The 18447-nt window shown below is 43.8% G+C and overlaps 1 protein-coding gene across 2 annotated transcripts; it reads left to right on the top strand.

The window, feature by feature from the left end:
* The first annotated feature begins 7725 nt into the window (after positions 1–7725).
* On the top strand, positions 7726–16039 carry Klf17 (KLF transcription factor 17). Of its 2 annotated transcripts, XR_016535860.1 has the most exons (4): positions 7726–7829; positions 12672–13512; positions 14418–14734; positions 15354–16039. XR_016535860.1 is itself a non-coding variant. In XM_090333770.1 (3 exons), exons 1-3 carry the CDS (start codon positions 7773–7775, stop codon positions 14660–14662), a joined length of 1143 nt encoding a protein of 380 aa, XP_090189896.1. In that variant the 5' UTR covers positions 7726–7772; the 3' UTR covers positions 14663–16039. The 2 variants fall into 2 exon arrangements, 1 of the variants encoding a protein (XP_090189896.1); XM_090333770.1 differs by having other exon boundaries at positions 14418–16039.
* The last annotated feature ends 2408 nt before the right edge of the window (positions 16040–18447 follow it).

The following is an 18447-nucleotide window of genomic DNA, read 5'->3' as shown; positions in this document are numbered from 1 at the left end:
ACCAGACAGACATAACAACAACAACAAAAAGGTGGCTTAGTGGTAGAGTTCTTGCCTAAGATGCACAAGGCCCTGGGTAAGATTGAGTCCTCATAAACAGAAAAAGCCAAAACTGGTGCTGTAGCTCAAATGGTAGAGTGGTAGCAAAGAGCAAAAGAAGCTTAGGGAGGCCAGGAGTGTAACTTAGTGGTTGAGTGCTTGCCTAGCATATACGAAGCCCTGGGTTCAATTCCCTGGCACCACATATACAGAAATAGCCAGAAGTGGTGCTATGGCTCAAAGTGCTAGATGAGCAAAAAGTGTTCAAGAAGGGCAGGGAGTTTGGCCTAGTGGTAGAGTGCTTGCCTAGCATGCATGAAGACCCGGGTTTAACTCCTAGGTACCACATAAATAGAAAAAAGCCGAAAATGGTGCTGAGGCTTAAGTGGTAGAGCTCTAGCCTTGAGAAAGTCCAAGAACAGGGCTCAGGCCCTGAGCTCAAGCCCAGGACTGGTGGGGGGGGGGGAGCCAGAAGTGGTGCTGTGGCTCAAGTGATAGAGTTCTAGCCTTGAGAAAGCCCAAGGACAGTGCTCAGATCCTGAGCTTAAGGACCAGGACTGGCAAACAAAAAAAGAAAAGAAAAGAAAAGATAGCTCAAGTGATGACCTTTCCAAGTCCTCGAAAACTACCATGACACCAAATGAAATTGTCTTCAGACAAACATTTGAAGATAGGAAAATTTACCTTGAAATAAATTCATAAGATGATTGAGGGAGTGTGGAGGGAGGGAAAGGGAGACAAAAACATGAAAAGGGGTATCCAGTTTCGAGAATTAATGCACCCACTACCTGATGAATGTAACTGTAACCCCTCTACACATTATCCTGACAATAAAATACAATTTAAAAAAAGAAAGAAATTTAAAAATCAAGCACAGAAATGGACATCCTTCTTTCTCCAAATGTATAAACTAAACTCAGGCAAGGATAAAACAGGAAAAAAAAGTCCTTTCAGAGATTTTAAATCTCTAACCTAGAAAGTGCCTAAGGGAAGATCAACTCAGATTAAAAATAAAATAAGCACTTAACTGGTGGTTCATACCTGTAATCCTCTCACAAGGTAGAGATCTGGAGGTCTGAGCTTTGAGTCGAGCTGGGCAAAAAGTTCTCTGGATACTCTCTCAACAGAACAATAAAGTTGGAAGTGACACTGTGGCTCAAGTGGTCATGTACCAGCCTTGAGCATAAAGAGACCTGAGTTCTTATCCCAGGACTGACCAAAAAAGTCTGGGCATGGTGGCTTATACCAATCATCCTAGCTATGTAGGGACATGAAATAGAAAAGATTTGGGGCCAGGAGTGTGGCCGAGTAGTAGAGTGCACACCTAGCATGCACAAAGCCTTGCATTCAATTCCTTGGTACCACATACACAGAAAAAGCCCGCAGAAGTGGTGCTGTACTGTGGCTCATGCGGCAGAGTAGTAGCCTTGAGCAAAAAGTGCCCAAGGACAGTGCCCGGGTCCAGAGTTCAAGCTCCAGGACTGGCAAAAAAAAAAAAAAAAAAGAGGAAAATTTGGTTCAAGCTACCTTGCAGAAAAAAGAAGATCTTATCTCAAAATGACTAAAGAGTAAAGAGTTGGATGAGGTGGCTCAGGTCTCTAATCCTAGCTACTCAGGAGGCTGAGATCTGAGGATCAAGGTTCAAAGTCAGTTGGGGCATAAAAGAGCCTGGGACTCTTATCTTTAACCTCTAGAAAAGGGGGAGTGGGGCTTGGTTCAAAGGTAGGGTGGTAGCCTTGAGCTGAAAAGCTCAGGGACAGCACCTGAGTTTAAGCCCCATGACCCACCAAAAAAAAATCACCAAAGAGGGAAGACTGGAGGAATGACCCAAACAATAGAGCACCTGCCTAGTAAGCATTGAGCCTGGAGTTTAAGCCCTCAATGTGGGAAAAAAAAAGAAAGAAAGAATATAATGGAAATTTAAGGATTAACAATTGGTTACTCTTTACCCCTAGCCCAAACTCCTGGCCCCTCATTTTAATTTTTAATCTGGTTTAATGTGGCTGAGTGAAGGAACCTAGTGCAAAACAATGTCTCCTAAGTATTTTACTTAGCATTATAAAACTGTTGTGTTTTGGGCAGGGAGTTTGGCCTAGTGGTAGAGTGCTTACCTAGCATGAACAAAGACCCAGGTTTGAATCCTGGGTACCACATACATAGAAAAAAAAAAGCCAGAAGTGGTGCTGTGGCTCAAGTGGTAGAGCACTGGCCTTTGAGAAAGTCTAAGGACAGTACTCAGGCCCTGAGTTCGAGCCCAGGACTGGCAAAAACCACCACCACCACCACCAACAACAACAAAAAACAGTCCAGGTACAAGTTTCTTGGCCTGTAAGTAATCCTTAACTATGCAGGAAGTTGAGATCTGAGAATCAAAGTTTAGAACTACCCCAAGGAAGGAAACTCTGTGAGACTTTTATCCCCAATTACCCAACAAAAGTTGGAAGCAGAGCTATGGCTCAAATCACAGAGTATCAGCCTTGAGCAAAAAAAAAAAAAAAAAAAAAAAAAAAAAGCTAAGGAACAGTGCTCAGGCCACAAGTTCAAGCCCCAATACCAACACAAGAGGACTTCAAAACTAAAAAAGGAAAGAAAATTTAGTAGGTAGTCAAAATATATTAAGTGCATATTCAAAATGTTACAATAAAACACATTTTGAGCAATTAATGCTTGCTAAGTAAAATATACTGCCCCCACCCCCGCAAAAAAAGTACTTCAGGATGAATAAAATGCCAAACTATGCAATGTCAATGTGTGAGTGCATTTCCCCAGGGGTTGTGGGAAGCAGTGTTTCAGAGTTTGACACCAGAGTTCTCTCCAGGGGAAGATAGTGGGATCACAGTTCTTTTGGGAGAGGATGACAGATTTTCTGGTCTGGCAATTCATGTTTGTTGGATTGATTATTTGTGAGATCAAATCACTTCCACTGGGAAAAAGAGCCTTTTGGTGTTTCTTTTGCATAGATTGATTATACAGTGGGGAGAGGGGTCACTATGACATTTCCATGAGGAAGAACAATCCTTTATGATGTGGGTTGTGTGTGTGTGGGCTACAGATTCTGGGCTACCACAGCCTGAAGGTGAGACAAACCTTCAGTCTCCAATCTCACTGATTCCCCAGGGCACTGACAAAACTAGATTAGAAAGACTTAAATGAAGCTTGTTTTTTTTTTTTTTAAATTGGTTTATGGAAACTGAGCAGAGCTTATACAAATCCAATTTTATCTAAACTCACAGAAAACAAAGAGGCTAAACTTCTGATAATTTAAATAGGATAAACAAAACAGAAACCTTTCTCATCAAAGCTGCTGAATCAGAAGTGGTTTTAAACAATAATTTAAGTTCCTGTATTGAAGCAAAATTTCACCCTTGGATAAGTCAGATGGCTTTCATCATTTTTTTTTTCCTGAAAATAAAACTTCGGGTGCTGGTAGCTCTTGCCTATAATCCTGGCTACTCAGATTGGGATCTGAGAATCATGGTTTGATGTTAGCATGAACAAAAAGTCTGAGATTCTTAAGGAAAAATGCTTACAGAGAGAGCCCAGGCCCTGAGTTAAAGCTCCAAGACCTCTACCAAGAACAAAAGAACAAAAAAAACCCACCTTTGGCTTGCCCTGGTTTTACCAGGTTTCTTTTTTTTTTTTTTTTTTTGCCAGTCCTGGGCTTGAGCTCAGGGCCTGAGCCCTGTCCTTGTACTTTCTCAAGGCTAGAGCTCTACCACTTGAGCCTCAGCACCACTTCCGGATTTTTGCTATGTATGTGGTACCAAGGAATTGAACCCGGGTCTTCATGCATGCTAGGCAAGCACTCTACCATTAGGCCAAACTCCTGGCCCCAACAGTTTTCTTTTTCTTTTTTTCTTTGCCACTAGGTACTTCTCAGTCACCTTCATTCTAAGTCGTACCTAAGCAACCAAGTGCCTTTCTCTGTACATGCCAATAGCCAAGCTCTCTCTCTCTCTTCTCTCCTCTCTCCCCTCTCCCCTCTCCCCTCTCCCCTCTCCCCCTCTCCCCTCTCCCCTCTCCCCCCCCCCCCCCCCTCTCTCTCTCTCTCTCTCTCTCTCTCTCTCTCTCTCTCTCTCTCTCTCTCTCTCTCTCTCCCAATGCTGGAGCTTGAACTCAAGATTTCAATCTCTCATGGCGTTTTTTGCTCAAGGTTAGTACTCTATCCCTTGAGCCACAGGTCCCATTTCAGCTTTTTGCTGTTTAATTGGAGATAAGAACATTTTTTTTACTTATGCTCACTTCATGGAAGATTAGATCTCAGCCTCTGGAGATGCCAAAGCTAGGATTTCTGGTGTGAGTCATCAGTTCCAAGCTCGACTACCTTTACAAACATTTTATTAGATTAACAAAGATGATGAGAATGAGTGACTACAATGAACATAGATATTTTCTTAAAATGATGTTATTAATATATTCAATCAGACTGTTTCTTAATATATAAAGATAAGCAAAGGTGTTTAATATTTTTTTAGGCTTTAAAGTTAACTTAAGGACCTTGTTTTTATTTAAATGATATATTGTAGAACCTAATTACTGCTGATATCAAAAGTTTGTCAGGAGGCTGGAAATGTTTGTCAGGTTGGATCCTGGTGGCTCACAGATATAATCCTTCCTAACCAGCAGGCTGAGATCTGAGGATCAAGGTTCAAAACCAGCCCCAGCACAAAAGGACCTGGCACTTTTATCTCCACTAGAAAACAGGAAGTGGGGCTTGCTTAAGGGTAGGGAGGTAAACTTTAAGCTGAAGAGCTCAGGGATAACGCCCAGGCCCAGGGGTAGGGTGGTAGCTTTGAGCTGAAGAGCTCAGGGACAGTGCCCAGGCTGAGTTTAAGTCCCATAATCTCCCAGTCTCCCTCCCCCCCAAAAAAGCTAGAGTAGATTTTTTTTTTCCTTTTTCCAGTAGTGGGGAAGAGTACATTTCTCCCTCCCTCTCTCCCAGATTTTTCCTTCCATCCAAACACACAAGTGATACGGTCTATTTTAAACTAGTGAGTGCCACTGCTGCATTTGTTTACCCTTTGTCCCTCCATTTATTTTATATGTTTTAAGATTTGCACACCAGGCATAGTGGCTCACACCCATAAATCCTTGTTACTCAGGAGGCTGAGGTCTGAGGACCATGGTTTAAAAACAGCCTGGACACTAAAGTCCATGAGACCCTTATCTCCAATTAACCACCAGAAAACTGGAAGTGGCACTGTGGCTCAAGGGGTAGGATGGTAGCCTTGAGCTGAAGAGCTCAGGGACAATGCCCAGGCCCAGAGTTCAACTCCCATGACCAACAAAAACCAACAACAACAAAAAAGACCCCCAAAAAACTAGAAGCAGAAGTGGAGCTCAAGTGGCAGTGTGCTATCCTTGAGCAAAAACAAAATGAGAGTATGAGAGTTTAAGGCCCAATACCACCCCCTCCCCCACCATGCATTCATGCATTCAAAGCAGCTGAGTATTTGTGGCTCACATCTATAATCCTAGCTCTATGGGAAGTTGAGAACCCAAGGACAGGTTGAGTTCAAGACAAGCTAGGCAGATCCTATCTCAAAAGTAGCCAGCAAAACCAGGAGTGGAATCATGGCAAAACACTTGACTATCAGGAGTGAGACCACAGGCTTACTGGAAAAAAAATGCATAAATAAACACGAAACATGATGCATGCCATTCTATGTCATTCATCCTAATTCATATGACCATCCACAATGTATTTATTATCCTATTGGTTGCAATTTATGTTGTATCAAAATTTCATTTATTAGAAACAGTATTCTTTTTTTTTTTTTGCCAGTCCTGGACCTTGAACTCAGGGCCTGGGCACTGTCCTTGGACTTTCTCAAGGCCAGAGCTCTACCACTTGAGTCTCAGCACCACTTCCAGCATTTTTTTTTTCTATGTATGTGGTATCCAGGAATTGAATCTGGGTTTTCGAGCATGCTAGGCAAGCACTCTACCACCAGGCCAAACTCCTGTCCCAGAAACAGTATTCTTTAAAGTATTCATCATGACAGGAAACAGGACATCTTTCTATAATACATGATGAAGTTAAGCCTGAGCCTTCAAGTTGGTTTTTGGCTTTCTATTCCCACCTGATTCTCTCACTGCTCCCATCCGTTCCACGCCAGCACAGTAGCTTTCTCCAGTGTTTTCTTTTCTTTTTTTTTTTTTTTTTACCAGTCTTGGAGACTAAACTCAGGGCCTGAGCACTGTCTTGGACTTTCTCAAGGCTAGAGCTCTACCACTTGAGCCTCAGCACCACTTCTGGCTTTTTCTAAGTATGTGGTACCAAGGAATTGAACCCAGGTCTTCATGCTAGGCAAGCACTCTACCCCTAGGCCAAACTCCCAGCCCTCCTTTCCCCCCACTTTTTTTTTCCCCTTTCTTGAACCTAGCTTGAACCACTGTTACATTTCCAGCTTTTTTTTTTTTGCCGATCCTGGGGCTTGGACTCGGGGGCCTGGGCACTCTTTGGACACTTTTTGCTCAAGGCTAGCACTCTGCCACTTCAGCCACAGCACCACCTCTGGCAGTTTTTGGCGTATGTGGTACCAAGGAATCGAATCCAGGGCTTTGTGCATGCTAGGCAAGCAGTCTACTACTAGGCTATGGTCCTGGCCCCTCCAGTTTTTTGTTTGTTTGTTTGTTTAAAGGAGATAAGCATCTCCTGAGCTTGGCTGCTAGGGCTGGCTTCAAACCACAATCCTCCCATCTCAGCCTTCTAAGTAAACAGGATTACAGGTGTGAGCCACCAGTGATGTTTCTTTTCTTTTCTTCTCTCTCTCTCCGCACCCCCCTCTCTCTCTGTCTCTGTCTGTCTCTGTCTCTCTCTCTGTCTGTCTGTCTGTCTGTCTCTGTCTCTCTCTTTCTGCCCAGTAGGCTGGAAATCCGTTGAGGTCAACCACTTCATCATTTCCTCTGCATCTGCACTTCCTCAAACCCGCAGAATGCTACGGGGCGTGGTGGGCATTGGCCGGTTCGGAGGCTGAGGCAGGAAGATCACGGCTTTCAAGTGAGCAGGGACAAAGTTAGTGAGACTCCGTTTCAAAAAATAAGATGCAAAAAGGGCCGCGGCTCAAGCCATGGGTTCAGTTCCTAGTAAGGCGGATGACATGGCGTGGTGGCCCTCACACAAGGGACACAGGCCCAGCTGGAGTGGAGACTGCTGAGCTGATGGCAAGGCCGCCTGGCTCCCCGCTGGGTCCAGCCACGGAGGCGCAGGCAGGGCCCGGGAAACAGGGCTGGGAAGACGTGGGGAAGGGGCCGGCTGAGATCTGAGGATCGCGGTTCAAAGCCAGCCCGGGGAAGGAAAGTCCTAGAGACCCTGGTCTCGATTACCCACCAAAGAGTCGGAAGTGGAGTTGTGGTTCAAGTGATAGAGCGCCAGCCTGGAGCGGGAAGAGCTCGGAGACAGCACCCCCCACGCCCCGCCCTGCCTCCCCTCCCCCTCCCCCGCCCTGCCCCGCCTGCCCTCCCCCCTGCCCTCCCCCCTGCCCTCCCCCCCGCCGCAGGCCCATCCAGCCCCATAGGCTGGCAGAGAAGGCGGGTCCGCAGGCGGGGTGGGTGGGTGTGGCTGGCGGGCACGCCCTTGACTCCCAGGAGCTAAGTAGAAGCTCAGCGAAGCAATGGGGATTGTGGCGTGCTCCTGCCCGGATACGCCGCGGCGCGCCGCCGCGCAGGGTGCCTTCCCCTCGGCTTGGAAGTGGGTCTGCACCCTCCCAGGACAGCTGGCCCCCGCTGACATGGAGCAGAAGACTGAGGAGCTGAGCCAGTGTCAGGCTGTGCAGCAGCCCATCCAGGTGAATGGACTTGAACTCTGGGCCTGGGTGCTGTCTCCAAGCTCTTTAGCTCAAAGATACCGCCCTACCCTGGAGCCAAGCCCGATTTCCCGTTTTCTAGAGGTTAATTGGAGATAAGAGTCTCAGGTTCTTTAGTGCCCGGGCTGGCTTTGAACTTTGATCCTCAGATCTCAGCCTCCTGAGTAGCTAGGATTACAGGCGTGAGCCACTGCGCCTGGCTTGGGCAGGTCATTTCCAATAAAGGAAATATGTATATATGTATATATATATGTATATATATACATATATATATATATATAGAGAGAGAGAGAGAGAGAGAGAGAGAAAGAGGGAGGGAGGGAGGGAGGGGGAAGAGGAGAGACAGACTGGGAGGGGGCCAAAGGGGGAGGGGAAGAGGGAGGGGGAAGGGAGGGAGAGAGGACTAAGGGAGGAGGTTGTGCATAAATAATTGTTAGTTACCTAGTTTATAAATGAATAGTTTAGATGATTTAATTCATCTAGGCTCTGTTGGATGCAGAGATGGAGTTCTAGATAATTCCATTTCCTTACTCTGGGAAGCCAGACTAAGGAAGTCTGTTTAGAGGACTGGGGGTTAAAACATTTATTGGAGCCTTTTGCTGGGGATCTGTGGCTCATGCTTATAATCTCAACTACTTAGAAGATTCAAAGTCAACCTCAGCAGAAAAAGCTGAGATTATCTCCAGTTAACTACAAAAACAAGTGGTGGGGGTTGTGGAGAGAGGAAAGAGAAAAGAGGGGTAGAAAGAGTGGAGAGAGAGGGGGCTAGAGAAGGAGAAAATAGAGTTTAAGCTTTGTTCTGAGACCAGAGACCTGGTGGCTGAGTCTAAGGTAGGGTCAGAGAACTTGGAATTAGCTATGCCAAGAGCAATTGAAAGCCTCAGAGTTTAATTTAAAGGGGAACTTCCATAATTAGATTTACACTTTTAAAGGAATTCCCTGCAGGTTGGGACAAAGTTAAAGGCAATCAGGAGTCTTATCAGTGATCTAGGTAAGAATCTAAATAATGGCTTAGCTGTAGAAGCAGAAACAGATGAAATTATGGAAGTAGAACTAACAGTCATTGCTATTGTAATTTGTTTACATCTTTACCTGTGGATTCAAGCAATTGAGGATACAAATATTCAGAAAAAACCTTGTCTGTACTGAAATTGAGTCAACTTTTTTCTTGTCATATTCTCTAAGCAATGCAAGTATTTATGTAGCACTTACATTATATTATATATTGTAATCTAACATTGACTTAAACAGGAAAAACGTGTGTAGGATATACAAAAGCATTGAGTACAATTGGAAAACTATGAGAGATTGGAGGGGGGGGTCAAGAGGGAAGGAGAAAGGCCATCAGGGTCTTCATGAATGCTAAGCAAGCACTCTACCACTAGGCCAAGCTCCAGGCCCTGCCTGAAAGACTTTTGATAAATAATTCAATCCCTTCAATTTAATCATGACAGGTTTTGTGTTCCTAGGATTGTCCATTTCATCTAGATTATCCAATCACTTAGGTACAATCCTTGTCAATTATAATCTTTGTTTAAAGGTTTGGCAATTTCATCTGTTAGTCCTAAGAATCAACTTTTAGGTTTATTGCTTTTCTTCTATTTCCTTCATTCTGCTAGCTTTAGGGTCTATTCTATTTAAGGTACAAATCTAGATTGAGATCATATATGCTTTTTTCGGGGGGGGGGGTGGTCATGGGGCTTGAACTCTGGCCTGGGCACTGTCCCTGACCTCATCAACTCAAGGCTTCCACCCTACCCTTGAGCCACAGCCCCACTTCCCATTTTCTAGTGATTAATTGGAGATTAGAGTCTCATGGCTTTGTATTGCCTGGGCTGGCTTTGAACATGATCCTCAGATCTCAGCCTCCCTAGTAGCTAGGATTATAGGCCTGAGCCACCTTGCCCAGCTGAGATCATATATGCTTTTATAGCTATAAACTTCCCTATCTGTTGAGAATTTACTTATAGACTGTCATATGATCTGTACTAGAGAATACCTCTGTTCTCGAGGGAAATATGAATTCTGTTTGGTAGAATGTTCTGAGTATATCTTTATTCAACTTGGCTAATTTTGTTGTTTGAGTCCTCTTTTTACTTTTGACTGTTCTATCCATTGTTGAGTAAGGTTTTGGAGTCTCCAACTATTGTTATAGAACTGTTCTCCATTCTTAGTCTTGATATGGTGATGGTTTGTTAAAATAGTTTATTATTTTATCTTTTTTTTCCCCAGTCCTAGGGCTTGGACTCAGGGCCTGAGCACTGTCCTTGAACACTTTTTGCTCAAGGCTAACACTCTGCCTCTTGAACCACAGCACCACTCCCACTTTTTCTGAGTATGTGGTATTGGAGGAATCAAACCCAGGGCTAGCACTCTACTGTGTATGTGGTACCAAGGAATTGAACCCAGGGCTTCCTGCCTGCTAGGCAAGTGCTCTACCACTAGGCCACCCTCCCAGCCCTTATATCCAATAAACTACTCAGAGAAAGCTGGAAGTGGTGCTGTGGCTCCTGTGGTAGAGTGCTTGCCTTGAGCACAAAGAGGCTCAGGGATAATGCCCAGGCTCTGAGCTCAAGCCCTGGATGTGTGTGGGGGTGGGGTGGGGGGGATTAGTTCCTTCTGCCAATGTGTCTTTTTTTTTTTTTCTTCCAGTTCTGGGGATTGAATTCAGGGCCTTAGAATTATCCTTGGACTTTCTCAAGGCTAGAGCTCTACCACTTGAGCCACAACACCATTTCCAGCTTTTTTCTATGTATGTGGTACGGAGGAATGGAACCCGGGTCTTTGTGCATGCTAGGCAAGCACTCTACCACTAGGCCAAACTCTTGGTCTTTTGATTAGAAAGTATAATCTACTTCTAAATAAAGTAATTCCCAACAAGGAGAGATTGAATTCTGTTAGTTTGTCCTTTATTTCTACACTATGTCCGTTTTACTTGATGTTTTTTATTAGTAGGGTTTGAACTCAGGGCTTTGTACTTGCTTAGTTTTATTGCCCAGCTGGGGCTCTATCACTTGAGCCATACCTCCAATTCTGCTTTTTAATGATTATTTTTCCTGGTTGGCTTAAAATCTTCATCCTCTGGATTTAAATCTTATGAGTAAAGGATTAAAGGTGTGAGTCTGTTTTTTTTTTTTTGTTTTTTTTTTGCCAGTCCTGAGCTTTAAGCTCAGGGCCTGAGCACTGTTCTTGGGCTTTTCTCAAGGCTAGCACTCTGCCACTTGAGAGCCACAGCACCACTTCCAGCCTTTTTCTATGTATGTGGTGCCGAGGAATCGAACCTGGGTCTTCTTGCATGCTAGGCAGGCACTCTATCACTAGGCCAAACTCCTGGCCCGAGTCTGGTTTTATTTTTTTGAGGCACTAGGGATCTAACCAGGACCTTATAAATGGCAGGCAAGCCTTTTACCTCCAAGCTACATCCTCAGCTTTGATGTGAAACCATAAATTCCCTCCTCATTGCCTTTTGTATGTATTCTGTAACTATTTTCTTTGTGGTTACCATGGGGATTACAGCTGACATTCTAAAGTTATAACACTAATTTTAATTTATACCAGCTTAACTCTGAACAGCACAGATTCCTACAGTATTATATTATTCTTTATAGCATTATACTTTTTATGCATTATAGGCTCAAAAATATGGGTTTATAATCTTTATGCATTAGTCTCTTAAATTGTGTAGAAAAGAAAGAGTGGAGTTAAAAACTAAAATTATAATAATAATAATAACTTTAATGATTGTGATTCCAAGCTACTCCGTGTCCTTTCACTTCAACCTGAAGGACTGTCTTAGCTTTTCTTGCAGGAAGATAAAATGGCAATGATCTCACAGCTTTTATTTTATTTGGCAATGTTTTAATATCTTCATTTCTTCATTTTCAAGGACTTTTTTTAGATGATGATGATGATTTTCAGTTACTCTCTAACAAGAGTGGTGTTGAAGTCACAATCCTGCTAAAACAGGATTGTGAAGGCTTCATCACATTCAGCTTGAGAGTTTTCGGAGAGGGCATTTATGGGGCTTTTTTTTTTTTAACCAGTCCTGGGGCTTGAACTCAGGCCATGGGCACTGCCCTTGGACACTTTTGCTCAAGGCTAGTGATCTGCCACTTGAGCTACAGCACCACTTCCAGTTTTTTCTGTGGTACCAGGGAATTAAAGCAAGGGCCTCAAGCATGCTAGGCAAGCACTCTACCACTAGGCTATGCTCCTGGCCCTTATTGGGGCTTTAAAACACATGTTTTCTAGGTATGTGCTCTGCCACATGTCATGGCCTCTCCTTATCCCCTTTGCTATTAGTTATTTATATTTATTTATGTGTGTGTGTCCACCCAGGTGTGTGCTCTGGTACTGGGCTTGAACTCAGGGCCTGGATACTGACCTTAAGCTTTCTCGAGGCTAATAGTACTCTATCACTTGAGCCATAATACCACTTCTGGTTTTCTAGTGCTTAAATGGACATAAGAGTCTCACTGACTTTAGTGCCCTGGCTGGCTTGAGATTTTTTTTTTAATATTCACCCAGTTCCTAATGTATAACTTGGAATTGGAATATTTTCTTGACATTTTGTTGAAGATGTAGTTTATGGAGTATTTTTTTTTCTTTGTTGCTCTGTATTAAAGGCTTCCATTTCATTACTCCTTATCAGACCTGTATTTACACCATAGAAAGCCTAAGAAGAACCTGGAGACAGGGTAATTCAGACCACAGGTGATAGAAGCCTAGATTAGTATGGAGACTGGGATCTGGAAGAGACAAGTGAACTCCAAATGGAGTTAGGATGAATGCCACCTAGAACTTTCTTTCTCTCTTTCTCTCCAGGAAAATGAGAAGTCAAAATCCTTCTTGGATATATCTACATTTACCAGAAGCAGCGTAATGCATACTTCTTGGCACCATGGCCCATCAAGCTTCCAGCCGTTTCCTCAGGTCATGGAGATATGGAAGAATCGTTTGTTAGCTGCTAAAGCATCTGAGCAGAATGTGAATGAAATGGGGTTTCATGGAGCATGGAGCATGGAACATGGAGCAGGCTATGGTTCCCCAGTGACTTCCATTCCTCCCCAGATGTACTGTCAGGGAATGTCTCCTTCCCAGCCTGTGACAATGATGTGCCAGGCATCCCAGATGATGCCCCTAGGAGACACAGGTGTCCCAGGAATGGCTGTGAACTTCAATGAACATCTAAGGATGCCTCCCAGTGGGCCACCAGCTGCAGCTTCCAGTAGAGCCTTAGTAATGTCTCAACCTACTGCTCCAGCCATGCCTTATTCTGGCTCCTCCACAGTAATGGCCACCAACACATCTTCAACATTTAAAATGATGTTGGCACCAACCATGCCTTCTTCTGAGGCCCAGGCTGTGCACCCCTCTATGGTTCAGATGTCAAACAGAGAGGTCTACAATCTGGAGATGCCTTCAGCTCACTCTCAATTACTGATGTCTTTAGAATCGCATCATTCTCTTGTGAGCCAGTCCCTGTCCCAGGAAATCCCCTTCCTTCCTGAGGAGCCAACATCTGTTCCACAGGGGCAACCAGAGAACCTCAGCAGCCCTCAGGAAAGCTCCTCGGTTTTAAGGCCTTTCATCTGCGAGCATGTTAACTGTGGGAAAGCTTACACCAAGCGCTCCCATCTCTTGAGTCACCAGCGCAAACACACAGGTGAGTGAGAGGTCTCAAGTTGGGAGGGGATGGGGAAATCTTCAGGCTTCTTGTGCCAGGCTACTGATTTGGAACTGTGTGTATCTTTCAAGCTTGGAACCAAGCTCTGTTGACCCTATCAACTTGCCACCCAGAATGACTGACTCCAGGATGGTGTGACCAGGCACTACTGTGTCAGACAGCCCTGACTAGTTCCAGTATTTTCTGACTACCCAGTCATGTGTTCTTTGACTTAGAGTCATATCTCTTCCTTCTCACCTTTTTCTTTTTCTTGAACTCAGGGTTTAAACACTATCTCTGAGCTTTTGGTGCTCTACTATTTGAGCCACAGCTCCACTTTCAGCTTTTTGGTAGTTACTTAGAAAATAACTACTCAGTAAAGTCTGCGTCTCCCAGACTTTACTCTCCAAGCTGGCTTTGAACTATGATCTTCCAATCTCAGCCTCCTAAGTAGCCAGGATTGTAGGCATAAGACTTCTATATGTTTTCTAAGTGGAAAGAAGTATAGCAGAGAAAGAGACTATATGGCATAAATATGCCATTGGGAGATAGCACTTCATCTATAGCCATAGTTTTGCATCTTCAGGGGTTCAGAAATTAGTTTTGGCCTATTGTGTGTGTGCACATGCAAGTACTGGGGATTGAATTCAGGGCCTTGAGTTCTCTCTTAGCTTTTTCTCCCAAGTCTGGTACTCTACCACTTGGGTGACACTTCCAATTCTCCAATTCTGGCCTTTTGCTGGGTAGTTGGAGACAAAAAGTCTTGGTTTGTCTGCCTGTGCTGTCTCTGAGTTGTGAGCCTCAGATCTCAGTCTCCTGGGTAGCTAGGATTACAGGCATGAGCCATCTGTACCTGGCTGGGTTTAACCATCTTTAATTCCATCTCTCCCTTGTTCCCTCATCAGGAGAGAAGCCATACAAATGCCAATGGGAAGGCTGCACCTGGTCTTTCTTCCGTTCTGATGAGCTTGGACGACACATGCGGAGGCATACCAGAGATCGACCACACCGGTGTAGTCAGTGTGGCCGAAGCTTCATGCGGTCTGACCATCTCAGACAACACGAAAAGATCCATCAGAGACCATCAGAATCCACAGAACCTCAGGCCAACAGAGGGCAAATGGGCAATCCTCCTGCTGCTGGCCTTTAGGCTCATCGCTTCCTCTCAGTTTGGCTTCTCTGTCCAGATCCTGCCTGCCTCTGGCCCACTCATATCTGTTTGGTAGGTGTTGGTCTAGATGGAACCAGAGAAAGAATAGGAGTCAGTGTTAAAGCCCAAATGAAGCTCAGGGATTCCTCAAAACCTTCAGTCTGTCTCAAATGCCCTTCACCTCTGGCTGCCTGCCATTTAGCCAAATGGAAAGATGGAGCAGGGAGAGAGAGAGAGAGCTGTACTAAAAACCTCATTTTCTCTCCCTGAACCCTAGCTTGAAATCATCTAATGATTCTCCTTTCCTCATTGCAGAAAGTCTAAGTTCTTGATGTTAGTCTTCAATAATTCCCAGAACCCAGCTATATTCAAATCTAAATCTGACCACTCAATGACTTTGGGGGAAGGTCTTTGAAACTATATCTCATCTTTTGGAAACTGGGGGAAACACTCTCCCCGCTTCCCTCCCCTCGCCCCCCTCCGTTCTGGGCTGTGTTAAACACACATCAGATTCTCCTTAGTATCAGCTATTCATTAGCCTAGTTTGTCTCTTCCCATCAGACGTGGATAGAAAGTACCACCACAGGAGGTGACTGTGGAAACCCAGGCAGCCACAGAAACCTAGAGCTGGACTTGCAGGAAATGGGAGACAGGAGTTAGCCATGCAGATCAATTCCCTCTTCCTCCCAAGGACTGCAGCGAGGCCAACCCCTATGGGGTCTTCTTCAAGGCTGGTCATGGAGCAGTGCCTCACTTAGAAATGTATCGCCTTGCCTCACTTCCCTTTCTCCCCACCTCACTGACAAATAAACATCAGTATTTAGGTCCTATTTTAGGTTCTATTTTTCTAATGGCTCAGGGGTAGAATGAGAGGATGACATTCAACTAGGGCAAAAAAAGGACAGATCTCTCCATATTCTCCTTCCCCATCTAAGCAAGGCATCTGGGCCAGGGCAATCAGATATTAAGGGGCCTATCTATTTTGCTCTCAGGGTGGAAGGAAGATGAGAGTCCTGGTAACTTGGTAGTGAAAAGCCCCACTTCTGGATTCAACAGGCTATCTTATTGACCAACAAGGAATTTGGTTAGGTCATCAAGAGACAGAACCAGTATCCCAACCAGGACCTGTCTGCCCTAGGGTCTCCTAAAACAAACAGGAAAGACGGTGCTTTCTATAGATGCTAGCCTGAGGCTTATCCAGTGCCCAGGCACTGCCAAGTGAGGGCTACAGACAAACAACTTGGATCTGATTCTTGTGCTCAAGGAGCCATCTTGGTCTAGGAGTAGAAAGGTCCACCCAGATGCAGTGGCCATGAGGAAGTTAGGTTTCTAAAGAGGAAATCATAGAGGCTTTCTGAAGGGGGGGCGGTGTTAGTAGTGAGGCTTCAACTCCAGACTTCAAGTTCTTCCTTGGCTCTATTTTTCTCAAGGCTAATGCTCTACCACTTAGGGTATATCATCCACTTCTAGCTTTTTTGCTGGTTAATTGGAGATGTCTGTTGGATTATCTGCCCAGGATGGCTTTGGACTTTGATCCTCAGATCTCAGTCATCACGAAGCGGGATGTGACCCTTAATTTTAGTAAGAATAATATCTAGGAATCCTACAAGTGTTGAATTGAGCTGACAGGTGAATGAAGAGGGAAGGGCATCTCAGGAAAAGGACACTGGTTGGTGTTCACAGGGTGAGTAGAGCCATACTGAGGAGCACAGACATCTATGGGGGTGTTAGGGAAGAGAAGACTTCCCAAAAAGGTTTATGATCAGACTTAGAGGACTTGGGTTTAGCCCTCCCTTCCATTCCCTTCGTTGTGCTTTGTGCTAGACATGAAGGATTCCACCTGGTCTCTTATGGAGCAGAAAAAAGAATGGATGAAAATTCAGAATGTACATGGCATCAGATGGCTCATCCCTGTAATCCTAGATACTCAAGGAGGCTGAGCTCTGAGGATTATGGTTCAAAGCCAGGGACATAAAGTCCCATGAGACTTTTATCTCCAGTTATCCACCAAAAAGCCATGAGCCTTGAATGAAAAACTAAGGGATAGGACCCCAGCCAATTGGTCACTATTTTCCAATAGATGGGTCATATTTTTTTAAAATCTAATTGGCAATTGGATTTTAAAATCTGCAACACTGGAAATCTCTTTAGGGCTTTTTTTAATGCTTGCTAGTTTGCTTACTGACTTTTCTGAATGAAATATTTGTCTATGCTCAATTTCCTATCAATGATAGAGTAGAGATTTACCTATTTTTTTATTAGCAATTGCATGTTTCAAATTACTTTTAGATACTGATTCTTTGAGATTTTAATCTTATATATAGGTAAGTTATAGATGCTAGTCAAAGTTTTACTTGTTATATACTCCGTAGCTCTAGGCTGGCCTAGAACTTGGTCTGTAGCACAAACTGATCTTGAACTCTTTTGGGTCAGTCTCTTGCAAAATTTCCAGGTGTGGACTACCATACCTAGCTAATTCTAGCTTTTTATGATTGGCTAACCAGTTGCCCTTATGCAATGTTTCTTAATTTTATCTTTGGCTTGGGGTGTCATTTTTATTATATGGCTATTTTCCATATGTAGTTGTCTTTATGAGCCATTTTATTTCATCCTTTTTGTCTATAAATTCACTAGTTTGACATTATTCATTGGCCTTTCAAGCTCTCGAAGAGCTATTTGACCATATTGGCTTATTCTATTTCCAGCCTTTCACCCACAACAGGTCCACATATTCCCAGCCCTCTAATAACTCCCAAGGTTTGTCTTCCTTAACACTGATATGAGCCTCTACCATATATATATATATATATATATATATATATATATATATATATATATATAGAGAGAGAGAGAGAGAGAGAGAGAGAGAGAGAGAGAGAGAGAGAGAGAGACAGAGAGAGACAGAGACACACGGAGCCCATCTTCCAAGTTTCTTTATACCCATACATAATGTTATCTTACATCTTTACTGCTAGTTCTTTTTCATATTTTAAAATATCTTAATCTTCCCCTGAGCCAGACAGAGGTGGCTAACCCCTGTAATCTTAGCCACTCAGAAGGCTTAGATCTGAGGCCCTGAGTTTAAGCCTAGGACTGGTCTGAAAACAAATACAGTAGTTGCGTGTTTTGTTCCTTGGCTGGACTCAGGCCAATTCAATGAGAGAGTTCTTGCCATTGGGAAAGAACAATGCAATCAGCATCCAAACCTAGAGTACTGCTATATATTTCATACTACCATGTCTATTAATGAGTTCATTACGATTTGAATAAGGATATAATTGGGAATTTTAATGCTGTATATATTGTGAAATCCTTGGTAGATTGTTCCATGAATTGTACTGAGGATTGAAGAGATTACTGGGGGTTTTGACGGGTTGAAAAAATGTTACAATTTTTCATGACTAATTAATGGACTATACATGCTATTGTAAAAAAAATATGATCCAGAGGAGTAGATGTGCATAACAAAAGACAGCGTTATTGCTTATTTCCTGTGATAGCTACATAATTGTGATTGTTAGAGGTGTTCTATGAATCAAGAGCATTCCTGAATTTCCTTAAAAATAAAGGTTTTGATGAAATACTTTTGTTTTTGTTATTTCTGGGGATTGAACTCAAGGCCTAAGCAACATTCTTGGGCTTCTCAAGGCTAGTACTGGATAACCTGAACTACAGCAGCACTTCTGGCTCTTTTTCTGTGTATGTGGTAGTAAGGAATTGAACCCAGGGCTTCATGCATGCTAGGTAAGTATATTAGCACTAGGTCATTCTCCCAGCCCAAAACA

The sequence above is a fragment of the Megascapheus bottae genome, chromosome 6, assembly GCF_031878675.1.
Source record: "Megascapheus bottae isolate mThoBot1 chromosome 6, mThoBot2.hap1, whole genome shotgun sequence".
In the NCBI taxonomy this organism is placed as follows: Eukaryota; Metazoa; Chordata; class Mammalia; order Rodentia; family Geomyidae; genus Megascapheus; species Megascapheus bottae.
Note: the sequence above shows the minus strand (reverse complement) of the source record. Positions and strands in the feature narration are given on the sequence as shown.

What these genes read in the sequence shown, in the direction of transcription:
- Klf17 (XM_090333770.1), top strand. Translation starts at nt 7,773, where the DNA reads ATGGAGCAGAAGACTGAGGAGCTGAGCCAGTGTCAGGCTGTGCAGCAG. An exon ending in CTGTGCAGCAGCCCATCCAG is followed by an intron (nt 7,830 to 12,671) that starts GTGAATGGACTT and finishes CTTTCTCTCCAG; the next exon opens with GAAAATGAGAAGTCAAAATC. An exon ending in TCACCAGCGCAAACACACAG is followed by an intron (nt 13,513 to 14,417) that starts GTGAGTGAGAGG and finishes TTCCCTCATCAG; the next exon opens with GAGAGAAGCCATACAAATGC.